The 25,213-nt window shown below is 39.3% G+C and overlaps 1 protein-coding gene and 1 long non-coding RNA gene across 3 annotated transcripts in view; one reads left to right on the top strand and one right to left on the bottom strand.

Annotated features, from left to right (window-relative positions):
* Positions 1-15,846, top strand: part of reep3 (receptor accessory protein 3) — a 60,550-nt gene extending 44,704 nt beyond the window's left edge. Inside the window, exons 3-8 of the mRNA XM_062975771.1 lie at positions 792-868; positions 1,114-1,234; positions 1,427-1,540; positions 9,321-9,471; positions 10,253-10,404; positions 11,147-15,846. Coding sequence (XP_062831841.1) covers positions 792-868; positions 1,114-1,234; positions 1,427-1,540; positions 9,321-9,471; positions 10,253-10,404; positions 11,147-11,203 — 672 coding nt within the window. The 3' untranslated portion in view covers positions 11,204-15,846. The remainder of the gene's footprint in view (positions 1-791; positions 869-1,113; positions 1,235-1,426; positions 1,541-9,320; positions 9,472-10,252; positions 10,405-11,146) is intronic.
* The window catches only part of LOC103279476 (uncharacterized), a 31,267-nt gene continuing 15,584 nt past the window's right edge, over positions 9,531-25,213 (bottom strand). The window contains exons 3-5 of one of the 2 annotated variants that reach the window (XR_010004456.1): positions 22,444-22,513; positions 13,893-19,609; positions 9,531-10,375 (exon numbers count right to left, since the gene is read on the bottom strand). This is a non-coding gene — a long non-coding RNA (uncharacterized LOC103279476). The remainder of the gene's footprint in view (positions 10,376-13,892; positions 19,610-22,443; positions 22,514-25,213) is intronic. The other variant, XR_010004455.1, reaches the window with a different exon arrangement.

The following is a 25,213-nucleotide window of genomic DNA, read 5'->3' as shown; positions in this document are numbered from 1 at the left end:
TTGCATCCTCCTTTCTTCTTGCATTTAGTGATTTTTCTAGTTCAACTCTATTTCTTCTGCAAATGTCCCTAGCCTTCATTACTGAATCTGATACATGTTGTCTCTCTGTAAAGTGTAAAGATAGATCTTGATCCAAATACTCCTCCAGGTCCTCCACTTTGCCTCCCATGAAACTCGCCAAAGTGCTAATCTCTCATTTATATATGTTTTCCTCTGTTACTTCCCTTAGGCCACCAAGTCTAGCTTTCCTCCTCTTGCTTCTACTGGTGTAATTAAGTCCACGGGATGTTCTGTTTTTTCTGTTTCTCCAAAATGTTCTTCCACCGACTCTTGTACTTGATACACCATTGTCTTCATGTCAGTTCTCATCTGGGTAAATGATTGTCCCACTTCTTTCAATTCTGCTATCATTTCATCCCTAATTCCTACAAAGGTTTGAATGAACAAATCTCTCATTGCTTGAATCTCTGCCATTTTTTTTAAAGCTGGTTAAAAGGGAATGGATGGAATAGGTCAAGTTTTGTGCTTGTTGAATTAATGATTTAACTGATAGTTTTCAGTGAAAGCCACACACTTAAATGCAGTTTTTCCACCCAAAATCAGATTATGAGAAATTATATATCATAAACCTTCTAACCCTTTTTTGCTATTGCATCTACCTCCTAGCCTCGTTTGTAAAGAACAGCAAACAGCAAAACTGTATGATTTGTTAAAATATAACAATGTCTCTTCTCGTTAGATTATTTAAGATCCAAGTGACTATTGCAACATTCTTTTTTTTTAATTCTTAGGTGCGATGGATGATGTATTGGATTGTGTTTGCGCTTTATACTGTCACTGAAACAATAGCAGACCTCATGATCTCTTGGTAAGCTCCATATCACTGTAAAGCATAATGGCTATTGTTTGTAGCAGATACTAAATGAACTTGATATACCCTATATACCAGACATGGGAAAACTTCAGCCCTCCAGGTGTTTTGTGAGAGCTGAGATCCCAAACACCCGGAGGGCCGAAGTTTTCCCTTGCCTGCTATATACTCATGTATAAGTAAAAAAAAATTAGTCTTAAATCTGTATAATCCAATATTGTATTCTGATTTGTGCTCTACAGGTTTCCTCTGTACTACGAGTTGAAGATTGCTTTTGTTATTTGGTTGCTCTCTCCATATACTAGGGGAGCAAGTTTAATATATAGAAAGTTTCTCCATCCTCTTCTTTCCTCGAAAGAGAAGGTAAGATTTCTTCCCAAACTTACCATCTTAAACCATTTGGCCAATATGTACGTGATTTCAGTGCTGCTGCTGCTGTGTGTTGTTTGGGAATGAGGGGGAAAGAGACTTATATAACACTAATGAGAATGTTATGAATTACAGATGTCAGATTAGATTAATGTCTGTACAATGGTTTGTTTTTTCACCCTTTAGGAGATTGATGAATATATTGTGCAAGCCAAAGAACGTGGGTATGAAACAATGGTTAATTTTGGCAAACAAGGCTTAAATCTAGCTGCTACAGCAGCAGTGGTTGCAGCTGCAAAGGTAAATATTACTACTTAACAGCTGTTTAGTAAAAATCTATGTATGTGTTTGTTAGCAAAAGAGCTCAATAACGTTTCCTTTTTGACAGTGTGTTCTAAAAGTATTGTCTCTCAAGCACTTCTAATATTATTTTTCAATAGTAAAGATGATCCTTTCTTTCTCTCTTGTTGCTTTTTCTTGCTGGTAATCACATGCTGTAGGATTTCTGCCTTCTTTCTGCTGTTTTCCTTCAATCAAATTGAGGTAATTGCTCATGAAAAAATCAAAGCATGAAATAATGCTACACTAAATATGAGTGGAAATAAATATAAATTCCCCAATGAATCCTCTTTATTTTTTAGAATGAAATATTAATTCAGTACATTAATTTGAACTTTAACTGCTGTTGCTCTAAGTTGTATAATACATTAGAAAACATTAATTTGGGCTTTTTCATTTGAACTCGAGCGTTATGTTGGCTGCCTATATTTATAGGTAACCTAGTATTTGCAATAATTCAAGCATGTAACTAATGGGTCCCATAGCACCGAGTTCAATGGTGAACTTTGGCATGGAGGAGAAACCCTTGTGCCCCAGTGCCCCTCAAAAACCTGCTCTGAAAGGCTGGGGAGCTCTCCAGAACTGGTTTGATTTCAACTCTGAGGACTGTTGTGAAGTTAGAGGATAGAAAGGCAAAAAGCCACCACTGCTTGGCTCTGCAGCTCTAGCATATTAGGCTAACGTGTAAATGTAGCAATGCAGAAAGAGAAGTGATACAGTTTTTGAGAATAGCTTTGCTTAGAATGAATTAGAAAAATAAAATGAACTATTAGGTGTGGTAATGCTATATGAGTAATATGCATATATATGTTGAGGGTGTCTATGGATGGAAAGGATACTTTCTTTGACTGCCAGGCAAAGGAGTGACTGTGTTGGAATAGTCAGTGATAAGGTAACAGGGACTTGCAGTCCAACAACATATCGAGGTCCACGTGTTAAATTTAAATAAATAAATGTTAAATAAATCAGTAGTTAAAATTTAGTGTATTCTTTTAGAATATTTATAGACTTAAAATATTAGAGAAAGAGGAAGAGGATCATTTGAATTCCTGAACTTTTGGCTTTGAATTCACAAACCATGCAGTCAGTTGTTTTCTGAGGTAGAATTTTAAATATACACGCTTGAAATTAAATATTATGAAATAGCATTAGGATTTATTGTTGAAGGTTTTCATGGCCGGAATCACTGGGCTGCTGTGAGTTTTCTGGGCTGTACAGCCATGTTCCAGAAGCATTCTCTCCTGACGTTTCACCTACATCTGTGGCAGGCATCCTCAGAGGTTGTGAGGTCTGCTGGAAACTAGGCAATTGAGGTTTATATATCTGTGGAATGTTCAGGGTGGAAGAAAGAGCTCTTGTCTCTTTGAGGCAGGTGTGAATGTTACAATTGGGCACCTTGATTAGCATTGAATAGCCTTTCAGCTTCAAAGTCTGACTGCTTACTGCCTGGGGGGATCCTTTGTTGGTAGGTGTTAGCTAGCCCTGATTGATTCATGTCTGGAATTCCTGTTTTCTGAGTGGTGATCTTTATTTACTGTCCTGATTTTAGAGTATTTTAATACTGGTAGCCAGATTTTGTTCATTTAAATGGTTTCCCTCTTTCTGTTGAAATTGTCCACATGCTTGTGGATTTCAGTAGCTTCTCTGTGTGGTTGACATGGTGGTTGTTAGAGTGGTCCAACATGTCTGTGTTTTCAATTAATAAGCTCTGCCCAGGTTGGTTCATCAGGTGCTCTGCTATGGCTGACTTCTCTGGTTGAATTGGTCTGCAATGTCTTTCATGTTCCTTGATTCGTGCAGTGCCCAGACATGAATCAAGGAACATGAAAGGCACTGCAGACATTAATTCAACCAGAGAAGTCAGCCATAGCAGAGCACCTGATGAACCAACTTGGACACTGCATATTATTTGAGAACACAGAAATGCTGGACCACTCTAACAACCACGTCAACGATAGAATTGGGCCAAACTTCTCACACAGAATCCCCATGACCAACAGAAAATACTGGAGGGATTTGGGTTCCCAAGACCACCAGAAATATGTATTTTCTGATGGTCTTGGCAACCCCCCCCCCCAAAAAAAACTCCCCTCATAACCCCCCCCCCCAAGGTTGAAAAACACTGCCTTATCTGGAAATCAAAAATGCTCAGGAATTGTCCACATAGGGGGCTGAGATAGTGACACTTTTGTTCTCTGGCGGTTTGATGTACACAAACTTTACTTCATGCACAAAAGTATGAAGAAGGTTGTTTATAAAATTACCTTCAGAGTATGGGTCTAAAGAGTATATGAAACAAATCAATTTTGTGGTTAGACTTTGGTTCCATCTCTAAAACAGCTCATTATGTGTATGCAAATCTTCAAATAATTTGAAATCTAAAGCACTTTGGCTCCCAGATGTTTCAGGCTTTATATTTCCCCAGTTAGTGCAGTATGTATGTGTCGGATATCAACTTATGACAACCCATTAATTGTATAGGGTTATTTCCTTCGAAATATAGCCTGCAGCGCCTGGTATTGATTGATGGTCTCCCCTCTCAGAACTAACCAAGGGTGATCCTGATTAGCTTTCATGATAAGACAGGATCTAGTACCCTGAGGGTATCTGGACCTAATGCTGTGTTCCTGCACCAGATATTTTGAAAGAAAGTCTGCCTTTAATTCTCAGTTGACTTGTTTGTTTGGAATTAGTACCATACCAGCTGTGATCAAACCACGTGTCCATTGATCTGCCTTGTTTAGCTGGCATTTCTAATTTCATGAATCTCATTCCATGTCTAACCAAATAAACATACTTCTCTATGCAGTTTACAGCTTTGCCTTGAACATAATATTACAATGGCTGGCATTCTGTTAGTGAGAGATGCATATGTAAGTCACCCTACGCTTGCAGGGTAAATTATTCACCATAGCACAATAGAGGTATTCTGCTGACAGTGGCAGAAGCAGAGTTGCACATACAGCAAGATGGTACATTGCTCATCTAACATTGCGTAACAGCAAACAGTCATTGACATGTGTTACGTAGTGTTGCTGTTCTTCATGGGGCCACATCGTTCTTTTGCAACGTACCCACACACAGATATTTGCACTGCAGTGAGTGGATGTCGGGTTGCAGTCAATGTCATCAACATTTATTAAAAAGATGAAGAATTTACTAAATGAGCTAAAATAGGAGTGCATTACAAATTGTTAGATTAAAGAATTTATGTGATATGAAGGGTTTCTGTTGGGTCCAGATTCTTTCTCTGGAATTAGGCTTTCTGTGTACAGGGTATACTAGGATGCCATCAATTGTAAATCACAGCCAGATTGTGAAGTTCCGGTTTTGGAAAAAAGAGTGTTTGGGGGGGGGGGAATTATTTAGGTTCTTAGAATATTTTTAGAATTTCCTCAGCCACCCCAACAATCCTATTTCTGAGAGGGAAATGTCTGTGCCATTCCCGACCATTTTGTTCTCAACCACTCTGACTGAAATAATTGCCTCTTCCTGCTTTTGGTGCCTTTCCAATAGACTCATAGGCAAAAATGTTAATGCAGACAATGTGACATCCAAGCATGAAGAAACCTTGAAGTCATGTTGTGTGCATGGATCATTTTTTACAGCTGGTTGTTGTGAGTTTTCCGGGCTGTATGGCCATGTTCTAGAGGCATTATCTCCTGATGTTTTGCCCACATCTATGGCAGGCATCCTCAGAGGTTGTAAGGTATATTGGAAACTAAGTAAGGGAGTTTTATATATCTGTGGAAGGTCCAGGGTGGGAGAAAGAACTCTTTTCTGTTGGAGGCCAGTGTGAATGTTGTAATTTATCACCTTGATTAGTATTAATGGCCTTGCCAGCTTCAAGGCCCGGCTTCTTCCTGCCCAGGGGAAGCCTTTGTTCAGAGGTGTTAGCTGGCCTTGATTGATTCATGTCTGGAATTTCTCAGTTTTCAGAGTGGTGTTCTTTATTTACTGTCCTGATTTTAGAGTATTTTAATACTTGTAGCCAGATTTTGTTCATTTTCATGGTTTTCTCCTTTCTGTTGAAATTGTCCACATGCTTGTGGACTTCAGTGGCTTCTGTGTGTAGTCTGACATGAAAACCTTTGACAACTCATTTTTTTTTACTACATCTGTGGTCTCATTATGGAAGCAGCAGACTCGTCAGACTCGGTTTGCACATGGAAGGACAGGCAACAGGTAAAAATATGGGTGGGATTCAAGCAGCCCTCCACAGTATATAGTTACCAGAATAATAATAATAAGAAGAATAAGAATTTATTTCTACCCCGCCACCATCTCCCAAAAGGGAATCGGGGCAGCTTACAAAGCACTCATAATGTAACAATACATACGATGCAATATATACGGATACATCAGTATCAAAGGAAAACATAATTCACATCATCAATACATAACAATGCTACAGTAAAATCAATCAACCCTAAAATATACATCAATAAAATGTTATGGTAATTATAGACATAAAATGAATAACAACCAACTAGTCATATAAAGTGCTTACAGTGAGAAAACCAATGGGTCTACAATTTGAACCTTTTGGGCTCTATATCTATTGGCTTTGCTCAGCATAACCAGTGATGGGGAAAACGCTGGGAGTAGCACCTGCTTAGAACTAACAAAAGTAAGAGAGCACATGAATGCCAGTATGAGAATATAATTTACTATTTCACTTGAATTGCTGCTAAGGAATAATCTTTTCAGTAGCAATGATTAGCATGTTGTGGAGGTTTATCCTTTGAATTAATTGAAACTGGGGGAAGAAGAATAATTCCTAGTCAGCAGAGACTTTAATGTGCAAATTGTTTGGCTCTTTAACGACTGCAACTGCTCAAATCATACCTCTGTAGACACACCTCCCATTAGCATGTGTTTATTGACATCTTAATAGATGGTTGATATAATCTCACATTTGAAATTAAACGATAATTCTTCCATGGCTTGCCTACAAGTTCACTAAAGTTGTATAAGCAGTTATGTTTTGCAGGATATTTGGGGGAAACTATTTCTTAAAAAGCTGTGTGTAGTGCATGGCAAATTACAAATTCTGAACTATTTTTGCAAGGGGCAAAAATGCTGATTTTAATGTTCTATTAATTTAATTTGAGTTTAAGGCCATGCTATCTTTTCAGTCTTTTTTTAAAGAGATAATGGTGGTAGTTCATAGCTTAGCTACAATGCTGACTGTTAGTTTAGTTTTACAAGAGTATACATCCCCTCTCCCCTGCATGACTTTGAGAAGATCAGACCTTTTTATTTTCATTTTAAATTAATTGTACATTACCATATTGCCCAAAGCCTAAACACTGGTTAACACCAAACATGGCTCATAAAAGCAAGCCAACTTCATATGCCAAAGTTTTAAAAGGATTATTTCAGTGTACCATAGATAATATTATTTGTCTGGACATGAATTTAGTCCAGCATCAAAGTCAGCACTTTAAAATTTACTGTGGCTGCACTGGAGGCAGGGGCGGCACCTTAAGCTATGGCAAAATTACCAGTCAATGCACTGCTCACTGATAAAATTGGTAATATCATGTGACCTTTGAATTCTTGCAAATGTCAGTAAGCCAGACTTGGCAGGAACTCAGGCGAGAGTTTCTTGGGCTGTTGTCGGAATGTTTTCCTATTTTGCAACTTCATTTATGAACATTAATACAACCGAGGATGATAAGGTGTTCCATTTCCACCTTAAGTTGCTTGTTTATGGCTTCCATTATTGCTCTGCCTGTTCTGTTCAAGCTTCGTGGAATGCAAACTCCAGATGGTATGCTGCCAAAATAGCATCTTCTTTGTGGCCCTATGACTCAAACAAATAGAGGAGTCTGCCACTGCTCAGTTCCTCTTCAAAAGTTTATAGGATTAGGATTTGGGCAGCAAAGCCCATCCATCATTAGACACCTCACCCACTCGTTTCCTACTTAAAACTTAATTTCTTTTTGTAAGCTGCTGCAGCAGCATCAATGAAACTGTTCTGTGCTTTACCTCCTCTCATTTCTGTTTTTCAACTTTCTCCATTTGGGTTTTGGATTATGATATGAATCGATAATTTCTCTTGGACTGTGCTTTGGATGATTGTTTACTTACGCTAGATTTGACTTGAATGGATCGACTCATCAGTGCCCCTTTTCCTTTGGTGGCCTATGGTGGCTTCTTCTGGATCTTTTAGGAAGTGTAGATCCCATGTAGTGAAGATCCCTGAGAGGAATGGCCATTCTTTGTGTCTAAATTAAGGCTACAATATGAGGTCTTGCATTCATTTGTTTCATAACTCACCCATGGGAGTTGGATGATTGATACAGAGAGAAGGAGACAGAGTCACAGTAATCTCTGCCTCCTGATAGAGATGATTTCTTGTCTTTCCTGGGCGTATTGTAGAGACTGAAATGATGGAGGTAGTTCTATATACAAATGTGGTCATATTAACATATTCAGGATCACTTAACACCTCTAATTTGGATAAGCATACCTGGCATGTCTAGTTGTGAATTCAGTGATTGCATTGTACTACAAATTGGATTTGTTTGGACAAAACACAGGTAGGGTGGAGCAGAATTTTTTCAGTGCTTTTTTTTTATACCAGTGTGTGTACATAATCTCTAATTTTTCCATAGTTCTGTTAGCTGTTGTACAGCAGTCATGATGTTACATAGGCTAAATTTAAGACATGAATTCCCTTTATTCTTCTAAAGAGACATGCATCGCCATCCCAAGTTCTCAGATGAATACATGATCATACTGCTAATCGTTTTTCCATTTTCCAAAATCATTTGCTTTTCAATTAGTCATAAGTACAACTTGTCAAGGCAACATTTGGTTGTTTCATGTACCCACAGATTCACAGCCATCATTTAGTGAAATAGAATACTCAAATAGTTGTATTGAGTAAGATGTCTGTCAACTTCAGATGAGGCTTATGAGTGAGATAAACTGAAGAAACTACAGGTCTTTTTGAGCAAAACAAAATGGTTGATATAAGATATATCAACTATAATAGTGTAGTTATCAATAAAAAGGAATTGTGCGTTTTCAGGTGTAATTGCTTTGTTAAATGTAAGGGAATAAAGTTTACAGCTGTGTTGTAATAGATCTGTTTATTGACTAGTCCACTGACCATATCAACAATAAAAGACAAAAAAAATAAAGAATACAAAGACAAATAAACACTATTCATTATCGTAAAACTCCTCTAATAGTTAACTAAAATAAATTAAAACACAATAAAACTTGATTAAATTAATAATTTTGGTAAAACAGGATTAAATTACAATGATATCTGTCTTACAAATGTTGCAATATAGTAATTTCCAGATGAAGCTTTGAATTTGTTTTATTATGACATTCAAACCAATTGAGCTAAATCAGAACATTTTATCTGTAGAGTGCTTCCCAAGCTTTAGGACACAAAATCGGATGTTAACCAATAGATTAAGATGATCTTAAAATTTAATCCATTTTAAATTTAAGAACACTAGGGTCAGAATTACTGGTGTTGTGATTTGATCCACTAATGTAAATGAATAATTTTGTATGATACATGTTTAGCTTAAACTTTGTGGCTAAGCAGATCTTTTTTTTTTTTAACGTGTGTGCTCTTCATCTTTAGGAGGAAATATGCTGCATGCAGAATTTTGTAATAGTGCAATTTTGTATTATTACATTACATCAGAGTTTAAGAAAGGAATCCAAAATCTTTCTTCTTGTTGAAATTTTTTCTGTTTCTCCTGTCAAGGGTCAAGGGGCAATAACTGAAAAGTTGAGGAGTTTCAGTATGCAGGACCTAACTGCTATACAAGGTGATGAACCAGTGGGACAGCGGCCCTACCAGACATTACCTGATACCAAAAGGAGAGGCAAAAGCTCCAACACCAGTGAAAACCTAGGTTTGTATGTTACTGAAAGGTAGGCTACTTGTAATGTTTTCGCATTCTTTATAGAAGCGCAGAAAGATAAGCATTTCTGAAAAATGAGACTACCTTACTTACGCAAATCAGACTGGAATAGCTATAGGTTCATGTTACTTTCCGAACAATTTGTATTATATTTCCCTTTATCTTGCCTTACAAAAAGTGTGCCCTCTCACTGTCTCTCAACTGTATTAACATGGTCTTGATAAAGATAAAGTGCTATCTTTAACCGATCATTACTTCTCTGCCACTGCATTAAGCCGAGTCTTGTTTGCTTTGTGCTCTAGGATACAGCTCAAAATTTTTACAAGGTAACAAAGTGTTCAGCAAGGTTGGCATAGTGCCCTTTAGTGCAGATTTCACAGAATTGCATTGTTCAAGAAATGAATGAAGATGTGAGAAAGCAGCTAAATGCTGTTTAACACTGTTGCTGAGATCCAGTCATAATTTTGCTGCATCTAAGGTTTAAAGCCTGTCCAGTTTTTAAATGTGGTTTTCCCTTTTAATAGCAAATATCCATATTGCATATGTTGCATTTGAAAGCTGTCTTGGTTTTAAATGTAACTTTTCAGAGAAAACTGCTCTCAACAACTTTGAGTATGTGGATTTTTGTGCAGTTCTTTGGTGCACTTCATAGCTAGCATTTGGAAAAACCAGAAGCAGAGCAACCCATATTTTCTGACTTTTTAAAAGGTCAATAATTACAAGTGATTGCTTTAAATTACAGTGCTTTGCATTTTTAACCTTGTCATCTCAGGTTACAGTATTCCAGTGAAAAATGATTCTGAAGATGATAAAACAGATGAGGAGAGGGAAGGGACCTACTCAGAAGATGAGATGTTTACTCAGAGAGGTCTCCGGAGAACACAAAGCATGAGATCTGTAAAAACAATCAAAGGTCGCAAAGAGGCAAGTAAATATTTTTAATTAATATAAAGTTCTATGGAAAGATAATCACTTTGACTATTATTCTAAAGAGTTTACATACTACTGTAGATACATTCTGGGCATATTTTTTTTTCTGAATGTGATGCTGGTAAGAAAATCTTCTGAGAATAGTTCTGAGTTTCAGTACCTTAGAGTCTGCATATGACTCTGGCCAAGTTCACAGAAGATAATAATAAACAGAAATTTCTGAGCAATGTGAATGAGATGCTAGAGTATGTAGCCCATTTACTCCTGAGCTGCTAGAGTATGTAGCCCATTTACTCCTGCTTTACTCAGTTTACAGAGAAGGTAAACAAACCACAGAGAGATATTTCTTCATATCCTGTTTTGCCATATTTGGTGTATTGTTCATTATTATGTCAAAGCTTGAAATGCTTTTGTAACCTGGTAGGGATCGACACATGATGGTGCTTGATAGTCATTGGTATTTCACAATTTAGCGTTAACCTCAGGGCTTGTTCTGTTCATAGTAACAGTCATGTAGGGCAATACATATGAAATCATAATAGAACAATTTTTAAATACATTTTCAACCTTTTCCAACTGTTCTCATTGCAGAATACTAATTCCAGGCAACTCTGCTGGATGCCATTTTTAATCCACGTCTTTCTTAGGCCATTATAAGAAAACGTTAGGGCACTGCATAATATAACATTTATTTTGTATCTGCTGACATCTCAAACTTTTTGTTTCTTTATTTCAGATGCGGTACGGCTCATTAAAATACAAGGTGAAAAGAAGACCACAAGTGTACTTCTGAGTGATCTTCTCAACTTATCTTAACTCAAACTATTATCAGTTGACTCCTGCGGGCCGCTGTAGGCCTGGGCCTGTGTGTACGGTTTTCCTGTTCTCTTGAAATGTCTCACTTACGTCTGAGTGATTTTCCTGGTTACTGAAGAGAAAGGGAAACATCTGTTGTGAACAGAGCTCTGCGTGCATATCTGAGTTACTGGCCACTGTGCTGTGCATTTATACATACCAAAAAAAACAATCATGGTGGTTGGAATTTATTGCTTTAAAGGGCAGATCATGATATGTTTAGACTCGGGTGTTTAAAACTAATTGCTAATATGGATAGGTAGCACTTTAGGCTCCTGTGCTTTATAAAACCATATAATTTAAAAACTGACAATTAGATATTAATTGTGACTTTTATGGATGAACGTTTTTAATGCTTGTTTGATGTTTAACGCTTAATGAAAATGATGCACTTCTGAATTTCTTACTATAACTCCAAAGTTTATACTTGAATACATTATATTTCATGGTATCTTAAAATGCTTAAAAATCCAGGAATGAAGAAATTAGCCTGATGGAAATAGGAATAATTAGTAGTTAGCCTTCATAATGACTTGGATCCAAAGATTCAAAAGTTCATGCAAGTAGTTTCTGCTGTGCAGTAAACTGGGTCTTTGAAACAAATAGCCAGTCTCTACATCATGACAGTCTGGTTTTTAAACTTTCCTCATTGCTGAATGAAATGGGGAAGCTGCTTAGTCAAAGGACTGTTTTGGCTCACAGAGCTTGTTTTGATGGTCCTTTTGACGTCTATGCTTTGCTGTGCAATAATAATATGGATGTAATTAGTGCATTCAGCCTGTTTGATTGCTCAGTATATTGCCTTGCCCATTTCTGTACAATATCACACATACTGATTTTCAGGGCTATGGGAATTTTTATGCATTTACTTTTTTTATCCACTGTTCACCATAAAGCATAAAAATGTGTTTTATGCCAAGACAGACTATTATTTCATCCAGCTCCGAGTGGTTTATTTTAGTTGGCAGTATCTCTCAGCTGTTCCAGAAAATAATCTTTACCAGCCTCGGATTGAGTGTAAGGACGTAAGTGTTTGCAATACCAAATAATACTATTTTGTATTTATTTTCTACTGTGCATCTGTGAGGATGCAGGCAAATAAGATGGACCAGGTTCCTTTTTCTTGGGATTAAAAGTCCAGAATGCATAAAATGGAATTGGAGGATAAGTTCAAAGACCCCAGAATCCATCTTAGAATTCATAGTTATATTGTGTCCTGTCGTGGAGACTTCAGACTTAATACCCAAAACAATACATGACCACACAACCCTCATATCCTAAATTCACTTGTTTCTTCTCTGGCGCTCTCTGTGATTTTTCAATGTTAGTTTTTAAAATCTTGCATTTGTTTTCATCTTTGTTTGCTTGTGTAGCCATTTGTTTGTGTAAAACATTGCTAAAGACTTTATGTTTAGGCCATGCCCAGAACTGAAAGCCATATTAGCTGTACAGAAAACTGGATCATCTATATAAAGAAAAATGTAAATGTCCATTTGTGAGGGACCCTGTGTCTCTCAAACTATTTCACTGATTGCTTCGAAATTTGGACATATTGTAGCATTCGAACTAGCAAGTGTTTTAAGATATTCTCATACCTACTATTATACACATGTCACAGAGACAGCTTAAATAATGCTTTGGTTCAGAAACAGCACTATCTGCTGGACAACCAAGCAACAGTCGCTGTACTACATACAACTGTTTAAGGAAGGAGGAGAAGGGCGTGCAGAGACAGTGAGGGCTGAAGCAAAACTGGAAGTGGCGGGGGAAAAGGAAGGGAGGAAGGTAGTGGAGGGGAAGAAGGGCCTTTCCAACCTCCTTGGAGATGGGCCACAACGGGAATTGCCTCCAAGACAACAGCAGAGGCGGAGGAGGCCTATAGGGAGGCCTGAGAGGTAAGGGAAGGGAGACATTTAGTAACAGCCTCCTTGTGCCTCAGCAGGAGCAACATTTTGGAGCCACTAACAAGAACTACAGCAACAAGAATAGGAGGAGGCACTGGGTTGCTCCCTGAGAGGGGCCTATAGCCTCCCCCTTAACGAAAATAACATGGGGGCATAGCCTACAAGAAAGCCACGCCCCCTGTCATTCTCCCCAAGGGGAGAGCAGAGAGAGAAAGATATCTATATTCATTTACACTCAGGAGCAATCTTTAGAATTCTGCAGTTTACATCTAGAAAAGGATTGCTTCTCGCATAGACAATAATATGTTGCATGTTCCAGAGTCGCCAAACTAGACAGTCTCTATATCTGCAGACAGTGGAACAACCACAAATATTGCCTACCCACAATCATTATGGATATATATATATATATATATATATATATATATATATATATATATATATATATATGGACCCTGCTCTTTCTCTATCCTTTCTTTTCCATTGAGCCAGACTGGGCCACAGCAACACATGGCCGGGTACAGCTAGTTGGGCTAATATAAATGTCTTCTGTGTGTTAGACCAGCATAATCTGTAGAGCCTGTTTTCATTTGATACATTTCTGTGATGTCCTTTATACTCTTTTCAGAGCAGCATTTTGAAATGCTAATGGTTACTTTAGTATCACTACTTAAAGGCTGACTTACAAATGCCACTCTTCCTAGATGCCTGAATGTGACTCACCGTTCTTGTTGGGTAAATCTTCTGATCTCTTGGGATAACCAGGAGTTTTAATATTGGCATCTGGATGAAAAGAATCATGTTAATCCTTTGGTTGTTAAATTATTTTTTAAAAGAAAATATCATGAAATGAGATCCACATTTTAAGGCTGATCACAGTGCTGGAATCTGAATACTTGAAAAAAAGTTACTGTTATATCTCTTGGTACTAAGCTTTAACGTAAGATAAATAGATTCCAGAAAAATATAGCTTTCTTAATGCATAGAAATGTCCAAATGGTTGACAGTATATAAGTGTTAACAGTATATATAAGAGTTAACATGCATGTAGGAGTGTTCCTTCTGTAGAAAAGAATTAACTATTTCTCCTAAAAATTAGAAGCTTGCCACATTTTGGAAGCCCAAGTGCCTTTTTTCTCTATACTGCTGCAAGCTTCAGAAATAGAATTCAATATTGTAGAAAGAATGCTTGCCATTACATTTTACTGTAGCTGTTAATGTGATTACACTCAATATAAGGAGAATAGATTAAGATATATGAATCAGAGGAGATAAACGATCCCAGGAGTATCTTTCACAAGGCTTGCTGTTTTGCAGATGGTTAGTAAACAAAATATAGGCTATTTTAAATCTAGTTCTTTAGCAAGTTGAGAATTTAGTTCTGTAACAGGAGTGGGTAATTTGTGACCTACCAGATATTGACTATGACTTGCATGATTTCTCATCTTTGTCTAGGCCTGTGGTTCCCAACCTTTGGTCTGCTAGTTGTCTTGGACTTCAGTTCCCATTAATCCTAGCCAATTTATTATTTGCTAGGAGTTGTGGGAGCTGAAGTCCAAAACACCAGGAGTATCAAAGGTTGGTAACCACTGCTTTAGGCTAACTAAGACTGATAGGAAATGCACTCAGTCAGCAGGCAATTGTTTCAACTATACCTCTTCTAAAAGAACACATCCTTGTTTTTAGTTTGCATTTTAATGCTGTATTTTGATTTTAATCTGCTGCTGGAAATCAGCATTGTAATAGGTCCTTTCCAGCTTGTGTCTTCCTTTTCACAAATGAGTAAGCCAGGTAATTTTAAAGGATATGGAATAGGAAGCAGTTGTGTAATGATGGATTCTAATGCTTCAATTTGTGAATTTATTCAAAAAAGAACCTTGCCAGATGGGTTTGAGGGGAGGCAAGTTTAAAGTTTGCTTTGTACATTTCATCGTTAGTATGCTGATACGGTTCTCGCCAAAATATTGTAATTAATACTTAAAAACACTTATGAGAGGAAAGCACCTAGGAGAGCTCTTGACTGGCCAGATCTTCCTGGGCCAATAACTTTTCTTTACCTTCTTGGATTCAAACAGTGGCAATGGAAATACTAGAATTTAAAATGTAATTTCTGGCATGTACACTGTCAGAAAATACACTAGAACTCTGTTGGGGATACATTCGAAGACCCCCCCCCCCCCAAGATAATAGTGAATCCTATACTTGGGCTGTAAGCAAACCACAGAATTGCACTGGAGGACCTAGAGAAGCCCACAGATACTTCTGGGGATATATATATATTTAAGTGTGGGTAAGTTAAACCTTGGATATTGAATTGTGTATAAGGTGGCTTTACTGTAAGGTAATGTAGAAAAGATATGGGGCTTCCATTAGGTCACTGTTATATAAAGTATTATGCAATAACAGCATATGAAAAAGAAACATTTTAAACTGTATTCAATTACTGCCTTCTACTTACCAGTTCTTACAGCTGGTAGTTTCAATATCTGGATTCATCTTAACTTTACAGACTGAAAGCTTTAATAATAAATGGTCTGCTTGTTTACATATTTGTAATAGAAAAAAGACTGATGTTTTGTACTGATATTTCTTTACCTTTGTAAATGCTATTTTTGAAGATGTAAGTGCTCTTTTTATTTTAAAAAAAACAATACTTAATAAATGAGCATTCTCAAAATCTTTGACTTATCATTTAAATGTAGTACAGATTACATTTAATATGTTCCAATCTGATCTTTCTATGCATTTGTAAATTGTGCCAGTTTTTTTTGAATGTTATTAAAACTTTATGGTGTGTGAGATTTCAATTTTAATTTGAAGTAAGGGCAGCTGGAAGAGGTTTGTAGCATGCATTCAGAATGTAACGAAATCCAGAGAACTAGCTGTTTAGGAAGTTTGGTGACACTTTTTAAAGACCAAGACAATCTCATATGGCAGTTGCATGTTGCTCTAGTGTAGGAATCAAGTAGACTGCACTGTTTTTGCCCACTTTGCCCCCCCCCCCAAAAAAAAACCTCATAAAGGGTTAAAATAATAATTCTCAGCCAGTATCAAATCTTCTTTTTCTCGTCAAGGTTCTGGGACATGTGGTGGCTTTGCAGCTCCAGCGATTCTGGAAAAAAATGAATTATTTAGATCCCTACCAGTCCGGCTTCAGGCCTGGCCATGGAACGGAAACAGCTTTGGTTGTTTTGGTGGATAACCTCTGCAGAAAGCTCAACCGGGCGGCGGGGTTGTCCCTGTTAGTTCTCTTGGACATCTCAGAAGTTTTTGATACCATCGATCATGATATCCTCCTGGGCTAGCTCACCAGAATGGGGCTGCGGGGGCACTGTTTTGCTGTGGTTCCAGTCCTTGGAGAGCCGGTCCCAGAAGGTAGTGCTGGAGGACTCCTGCTCGAACCCCTGGCCTTTGTCCTATGGGGTTCCATAGGGGTCTGTTCTATCCCCTGTGCTCTTTAACATCACATGAAGCCTGTGGGTGAGATCATCTGGAGTTTTGGAATGCAGTGTCACCTCTACACAGAGGACACCCAACTCTACTACTCTTTTCCACCTAATTCTAAGGAAGCCATTCTGATCCTAAAAGCAATGCCTGATGGCAGTAACGGACTGGATGAAACAAACAAACTGAAACTCAATCCTGACAAAACAGGTCCTCCTGGTCAGTCAGAAGGCTGATCAGGGTATAGGGTTACAGCCTGTGTTAGACGGGGTTATACTCCCCCTGAAGATGCAGGTTTGCAGCTTGGAGGCCCAAGTGTCGCACAATTAAAACTTGTATGCCAACTGCACCCATACCTTGAGAAATCAAACTTGGCCACAGTGGCCCATGCCCTTGTCACATCCAGATTCGATTAATGTGCTCTACATAGGAATGCTCAACAAGACCATTCGGAAGCTTCAGCTGGTCCAAAGATCTGCGGCCAGGCTGCTTACCGGTGCGCAGTACAGGGATTGGTCAACCTTAAAATAGTGCAGCATCTCCACTGGCCACCATTTTGCTTCTGGGCACAATTCTGGGTGCTGGTGTTAACCTTTAAAGCCCTGAATGGTTCAGGCCCAACTTATCCGATTACATTTCCTGATATGAGCCTACTCGAACTTTACGACCTTCTGGGGAGGCCCTACTCTTGGTCCCATCTTTGTCTCAGGTGCGGTTGGTGGGAACGAGAGAGGGGGCCTTCTCGGCAATGGCTCCCTGGCTCTGGAATGCCCTCCCTAGGGACATCAGAATGGCTTCCTCCCTGTTATCCTTCAGAAAGCAAGTTAAAAACTTTCTCTGGAAGGAAGCTTTTGGGGAAGACAATGGGTAACCAATTGTGTGAAATGGCTGCTGGACTCAACTATGGTAATGAGATGGAATTGGATTTTAATATAATTGGTTTTAATATGGTTGTAATACTGTTTATCATGTTCTATATATCACTGTTTTTATTTTTGTGTTTGCGAGTTTATGTATTTTCTATTACTATTGTATTATGTTGAGGTCAGAATATAAAACAAAGTCAATAAAATAAATTAAAAATTAAAAAAGAAGCTCCAGAAGTAACTGCAAAATAGCACAAAAACCCCATCCCCTGTTTCTCTGTGTGACTTCCCAACCGTCCTTTTTTGGAGCTCCCTATTGAGGACAAGAATTGATGCCTGGATTCCCAAGGGTTGCTCATTCATCCCTATTGTGCCCATTTCTCAGGACTTCAGCTCCATGGACACCGTAGAACTTACAAGTCAACATATATAGTATTGTGCTAGAATTGTAGCATATACTTTAGTGGCTGGAATCTATGATTCTTTTAGTATGCCACAATATTCTTTGTTGCCTTCAGATTGCATTACGGTTGTTGGTCTCTGCCATAATACAGCCAGTGGTGTGGTGCTCCAATGGCTTTCATGATTTTATGGAAGACATTGAGAAGCTTCCCTTGATGGCTAAAATTGGCCTTCCCTTACAATTTCTGAATGATCTAGGACCTAGAGCAAAACAAGTGCTCATGCAACGCACTCATGATATCTATGCTCAATTGGACCTAGCAAGTATAGGTAGTACCACAAAGTTTTTAGCTTCCCACAAAATGAATATTCATTTAGAACACTATCTGACTATTCCAGTTCCGTTACCCTTATGAAGAATATATACCAGGGCCAGGTTTGAACAACTCAGTATTATGATGCAAACTGGTCGCTACTGTAACATCCCAAGAAATGAAAGATTTTGTGTCAGAGGAGAACAAATAGTGGAAGATATTGAACATTTTTTGATTGACTGCCCAGCATATGCTGAACTTCGACACAGATATTTACATCCATTACTATCTAATTTTAGGTCTCCCAACAGAAATTATCTTTTTACATTCCTTTTACAAGGACGAGAAAGATCCACCATAATCAGAGTAAGCCTTTTTATCCTGAAAGCTACCAAGAAAAGAGCACATTTCCTGAAAAAAGAATCAGGAAAATAAGATTTTGACGGCAAACAGAAGGTCAGCTGCTGTCCTCCCGTCCTTTCTGCCTTTTTTTTATTTGTGTTGCACTTTGAAATGGTCAAACAAATAAATTATTATTATTGAGAAGCTGCCCTCTCCAGATGTTGGACTATAAAACCCCAATCATCCTTGATTCTTGGGTTTCTGGGAGTTGGAGCTAAAATTTGAAGGGCCACAAATTCTTCATAACACTAACACAATTTTCATTCCTGGGTTATCCTTAAAAAAAACATGGAAAACATTAAACTGCAGCCACAAAAAATGAAGTTTCTGGAGTATAACAATGGCTTTCAAAGTAAGTACCACACAATTAAACACAGATAACACTGTCAAACCAGAAACCGATTTTTTTTCTAAGTGACTCCGGCCAAATCCCTCCTTGTCTGTAACTGGCGCAGAATCACATTTGTTTCCCACTTTTCTTTTAAGAAACATCAAGTGGCATAAATGGGGATTGCTTCATCTTATCCTCATGGCAGTCCTGTGAAGGAAGTTAGGCTGACAGAAAGTAGGCTAGTCACCAAGTGTGTCCTTGCTTAAGATGTATTGACATCATTCCTTACTAAACAAAGCTTGATGAAGTTTGTTGCACCTTAATGTATACTAGAAAAACAAAAAATGTTTCTCACTGAAAAAGGACTATGTCTTCTACTAAACCTTTTAAGCAGTGGTTCCCAACCTTTTGTTGACCAAGGTCCACTTGACCAGGGACCACTTTGACCAGGGACCACTCTCCAACATTAGTACCAAAGGGTTACGAACCAGTTTTTGGTCAACTTTAGATTCGGTTTAGTTATTTGCAGTGCTGATTCAGAAAACAGCATTGAATAGACCACATCAGCTCTAGTTTCTGATACAGAACATATGCCATCCAGTAGTCGCCATTTGGTCGCCCACAGCAAACCATATTTAATAATCTAGAGCTGATGTGGTCTATCCAATGCAATGGTCAGCTCTGCGGAATGGAGCAGAAATAAAATTAAATAAAGTGGAAGGAGGTTCACAGACTAGATTTTCGTTCTCACGGCCCACTGCTGGGCTGCGGCCCACAGATTGATATCCACTGCTTTTAAAGAAGAATGACCACAGTTATGGACTGTTTCCCCAAACATGCTTGCACTAGCCCTTTACAACTTTTTATCTCCATTTCAACAGCGAATGTTTGTGCTTCAAATGAGTATTTTGAAACAACCTGTTTGAAACACAGCATTGAATGGAACAAGAGTTTGTGATCACAAAGTATCCACATGGTCATGCTTGTAAACTGTTTTCATTATTTTTAAACTGGTCATAATTGCACATTCCTTTGTGTAGGTGACGGGTAGTATAAAGTAGTACACACTGCAGAAATGAAACATGTTCATGTTTAGGAAAGCCTTACTTTTCCAGGTATTCTATTTATTTGAACTCTGAAGCCAGCTGTACATCTTCCAACCTGTCCTTAAAATTGCCATGGTCCTATGTTTCCCCATCTTAGATTGCTAAACAGAATTAAAAACGGGGATTTTATTTCATCGTCTTTGCAGAAGATTTAAGTTTTCTTTCCTGGCAATGTTCATGTTTTCCATTCCTCAAAGTCCATTTTCTTCAAATGCCGGCATTGCTGATCATTTGAGGTAAGACCTTTTTGATTAAAAACACTTGTGTTGAATGAGCTATATGTGACGTTTAGTTTTTTCCCCCTCTGCTGGGATGCAAAACGTGCAATTTTGCAGACTAAATGTCTTGGAAGCAGCTAAGTGAGTTGGCTTCTCATCCCGCTGCCTTCAGCTCTCCATGTGTATCATTCTTATCTGTGTCTTGCCAGAGATGAGATTTTTTTAAGTTCTAATTATTTGTATCTTGCCTTACTGTAAAAAACAAAGTTAATGTGTGTAACCTAAGATGAGCAATATGGATTATGTTTTTGAATATTGACGTATATTTGTTTTTTCTACATCACACTTCAGTTATTTAAGATGTGAGGGGCTTGTTTTAAATGTATATGCAAACAATCATTTAAAAGTGCCTCCTGGAATGTGAGTGGAGGATCTGCTAAGCCTGTCTGGAGGGGAAATGGAGTATAAGGCATGGATATATTTCTAAACATTTCACTGAGGGTTTTTTAATCCTTGTTCGTTGGACTTGGTTGACTTTCTTCTGACGAAGTTATGTGCTGATCTTAATCTGCTACAGCCCAGATTAGAACCCAGTTGCTTTGGGTAAAGAAAAAAAGTACAGATTTCCAGACAGTCCCTGGCTGCATTATTATTTGCCAGGGAAACTGGGATCTAAACCTATAAAAAGTTATTTCTGATTTTAGAGCAATGCCACGCTTGTACACCTAAAACTGTTCAATGTGAAAATGCAGCTGTTTTGCAAAACGGGGCAGCAACAGTAGTTAACCTTGCCTGTTCACTACTATATCAGGGCTCTTTAGAGCCTGCATAATAGTTGGGAAACTATTTTATTTTAAAAAATGTTTTCTTTGGTTAGTTGTTGGATATTCCATAATAGATGTAAGATATTTGAAATGGTTTTCATAGATTTTAAGCAATGTTGAACAGGACTGTAATGGGTGTCAACATGATATATTGTAGGCTTAAAGCAGCAAGTCTGCATCCTTGGCAAAGTGCCCTGAATGCCTTTGTAATTTGTTTCCAGTAGTACAGGATAAGGGAACATTTGGACATATAAGCTCTGATAAGAGTTTCATAGTAGCATCTGTCAGGAACTAGCATAGAGCTCCCCATAGCTTAATCTGCCTTCCACAGTGGGAGAGTTTCCTATCAGAGTAATATTTGCCAATGAAAATACAATCCAATATTTTCAGTATATGTAACATCATCCCCTCCAGTGAAAGTAACTTTCCTAAGAATTCCAAGTGTTTCCGGAAAGCATATACTAGTCCAGAGTTCAGAAACTTTTTTTCCCTAGTCATTAAATCCCCCACTTGGTGTAAAGTAATGGGATTTGTGATGGCAAAATAACACCCAAATTCTGTTGTAGGCGGGACAGAGAATGAAAATTTAATTTCTGACAAACATCTTACAAAAATGCCATTTGTTTGCTGTTACCTATTCTGGGATCCTAAATATAGTATCTGCTAACAATGATGTTCTATTGATACGCACTGGTCTTCTTGTGCTAGTGTTTGGAGCTTTTAATTTTAAAAGATCTAGACGTTCTGTGCATCGCAAAGCTAAATGCCATCCTTCGTTCCCAGAATAGCCCTAAAGTCTACATGGGTTATGGACACATTCTTAGAACATAAAAAACGTTCAAAGACGCAGCCCACGCCCTTGTTTCCAAGTACAGTAGAGTCTCACTTATCCAAGCTAAACGGGCCAGCAGAACCTTGGATAAGTGAATATCTTGGATAATAAGGAGGGATTAAGGAAAAGCCTATTAAACAACAAATTAGGTTATGGTTTTACAAATTAAGCACCAAAACATCATGTTATACAACAAATTTGACAGAAAAAGTCATTCAATACGCAGTAATGTTATGTTGTAATTACAGTATTTACGAATTTAGCACCAAAATATCACGATATATTGAAAACATTGACTACAAAAATGCCTTGGATAATCCAGAACCTTGGATAAACGAGTCTTGGATAAGTGAGACTCTACTGTATTTCCAAGTGTTGGGGGAGCTTTACTTTGGGTGTGGGGCAGTTAATTGAGTTCGACTTTGCTGATGTTTATGTCATTTATTACTCATCTTTCTCCTTAAAGTGGAACTCGGTAGATATAATTCCGTGCACTTGAGAAGCGAGGAAGCCAAAGTTTCAAAATAAATCTCACCAAGTTTGAACATGAAGCCACCAAGGTAGTTTATTCTATCAGCTGAAAGTGATGTCAGCAAAGTAGTAACCTGCAAAGATAAGATGAGATACATTACATTGAAAATCAGGCATTTTTGTACAGAGCACATTTAAATTTCCCTCCTCCCACCCAGCTGTACTGGCTCCACCATGATTGGCTGAGCCACGATGACATCAGAGGAGGTTTCCTGCAAAGGTGGGAGCTTGGCCCCTGCCAGCCAATGAGAGAGCGTGCCTAGCTCTTGATGCAGATTTCCCTCTGCTCAATGATAGGAGAGGGGCTGGCAGTCCAGGAATCATTGGTGCTGAGAATAATCTTACGATTGGATTATGAAGATCAGAGACGGGAACAACAAAGGGCCTTAAAAAGCCCCGAAAATCCTTTATTGATAAAGATATGTAGGTGATTGCTTTCCAATGCCTCTGCCATTGTTTCCTGGTTTGTCCATGTCAAAGAAATATTATCCATCCTGGGAGGATTTGAGTGGGTCAGTGGCTGGGGAAACGACAAAGCGAAATGGTATTGTCTTTGGAAGCGGAACATAACTAACTCTTCAGGGGAACAGTCATTCCATGAGGAAGGTAGCTTTGTATGTCCATATGGCCTATTCTGAGAACAGGTGACCCCTGTAATGGATCTGGTAGCCCTCTTTTCAACCCAGTTATGAGTCAGATGCAGGTGATTGAGTCCTGTGATTAATGCAAATGAGACCCAGGAAGGATAGTTGACTGGCCTTCTCAGTGCAGGAAAAGATCACCTTCAATGGCTGGCATAGCCAATGTATTTTATATAAAGATATAAAGCATAAGATTAAAACATATACAAACATACATGGAGCCCACGGATTGCGGGGGATTCCCTATACTGGAAACCCAGACCCATGAGATATGGACAGGGAGGGGCGCATAAAGGTCCCCAAGGAGCTCCTACCACCCTTGGGTCCCATTATGGAGAAGAAAAGGGTAGAAAAAGGGGGAAGAGTCAAGAAAGACGAGTGGATACATAAGGGCTCCTAGAGCCTAGTTGAGACTCCCCAGAAAACGGGAATGTACGCAGGGGCTTTGCAGAGCATGTAGAGACCCTATGTGATCTCCATGCCTGCGGGAATGGCGGTGGACGCATAGTGTGGTACTCTGGACATGACAGAGAGATAGGGCTATGAGATACATAGTTTGGCTAAGGGGGATAGAAAGGGGAGGGGGATTCAGGAGTCAATAGGGGAAGGTGAGTGAGCTCCCGCCTAGACCCACTGGCCAAATAGGGGGAGGAAACAAGTAGAAGGCGAGAAAACAGCAAGTTTCAGTATTCACTGGAATGGTGGGCCTGGGAACTAGGTCAAGGGCAAGTTCACCCGAGGACAGCTTCAGTGCAAGGCAATGGCAGAGGCTGCCCCTTGAAAAAGGCACCCTGGCTGGCCCCGCTGGCGTTCATGGGTGGTTTGGTGTGGGCAGATATCTTTTTAATGAGGGTACAGACCAGTGATTCCCAAAGTGGGCGCTACCACCCCCCGGTGGGCACTGGAGCGATCCAGGGGGGCGGTGATGGCACTTATTTGGCTACGAGGGCGGGGCCAGAGGAGGGCCGGGGCCTCTTCCCAAGTGCCAGAGACAGGGCTGAGCACCTGAGTCACCTGTTAGGACACAGGGGGTGGAGCTAGAGGAGTGGGCGTGGCTTCTTCCCAAGAGCCCAAGACAGGGCTGAGAATTCTATACCTCTCCTGAGGTGTTTGTTGGAACACAGAGGGTGGAGCTAGGGAAGGGGCGGGGCCTCCTTCCAAGAGCCCGAGACAGGGCTAAGCCTCTGTACCTCTCCTGAGAGGCCTTTTAGGACTAAAGGGTGGGGGTAGGGGTGGGGGCAGAGCCTCTTCCCAAGAGCACAAGACTGGGCTGAGCCTCTGTATACCTCCCCTGAGGCGCTTCTTAGAACACGGGAGCGGGGTATAGAGGTCCAGCCCTGTCAGGCACTTGGGAAGAGGCCCTGCCCCCTCCTCTAGCCCCACCTCCTGTGTCCTGGCAGGCGCCACAGGACAGGGATAGAAGCTCAGCCCTGCCTCAGAGCTCGTAACTCCACCCATCCCAGTCCTGGCCTCCCATTTGTGACCCCGCCCACCTCCCCCTCCCAGCCCTGCATCTTGGACTGGGGAGAGGCTCACTTACATCCAGAGAGCACTGTGAACCCAAACACTGATAGAACTGGACCAAACTTAGTACACATACTGGATATGCCGAAATTTGATTACTGAGGGTGAGGAGAACTGACCTGCCTTTCTGGGAGTTTAGTTCACCCACAACCAGAGAAACTGTGACCTCCACTGATGATGGACCTGCACCAAACACAGAAACCCAATGACTAACTCAACCTATTAGGGGGCTTGACGGGACTAACTCACCAGAGTTGTAGTTTACCCTACAGCCAGAGAGCACACTGGACCCCACTGATGATGCATGTAGAGTAAGCTTACCCAACACAACAAACTAAGTACTGATGGGAGTTTCTCGGGATTAACATGCCATGATGTCAGTTGAAGTTAATCCACAACTGTATGCATTTTGTACAATTAAAATATTGACTTTTTAAAATAACCCGGGCAATGACAGGTACCCAAGCTAGTCTCTATATATAAAAGGCTTTTGGTGTCACGGCGATGCACAAAACAGAAAAACCCCAAACCCCCCAAACTCAAAAATTGGCAACACAATTAATCATCCCCGCCTTAAGTAAGATAAAACACAATTATACTAAAAATACA

Source organism: Anolis carolinensis, chromosome 3 (genome assembly GCF_035594765.1).
Source record: "Anolis carolinensis isolate JA03-04 chromosome 3, rAnoCar3.1.pri, whole genome shotgun sequence".
Taxonomy (NCBI): Eukaryota; Metazoa; Chordata; class Lepidosauria; order Squamata; family Dactyloidae; genus Anolis; species Anolis carolinensis.
Note: the sequence above shows the minus strand (reverse complement) of the source record. Positions and strands in the feature narration are given on the sequence as shown.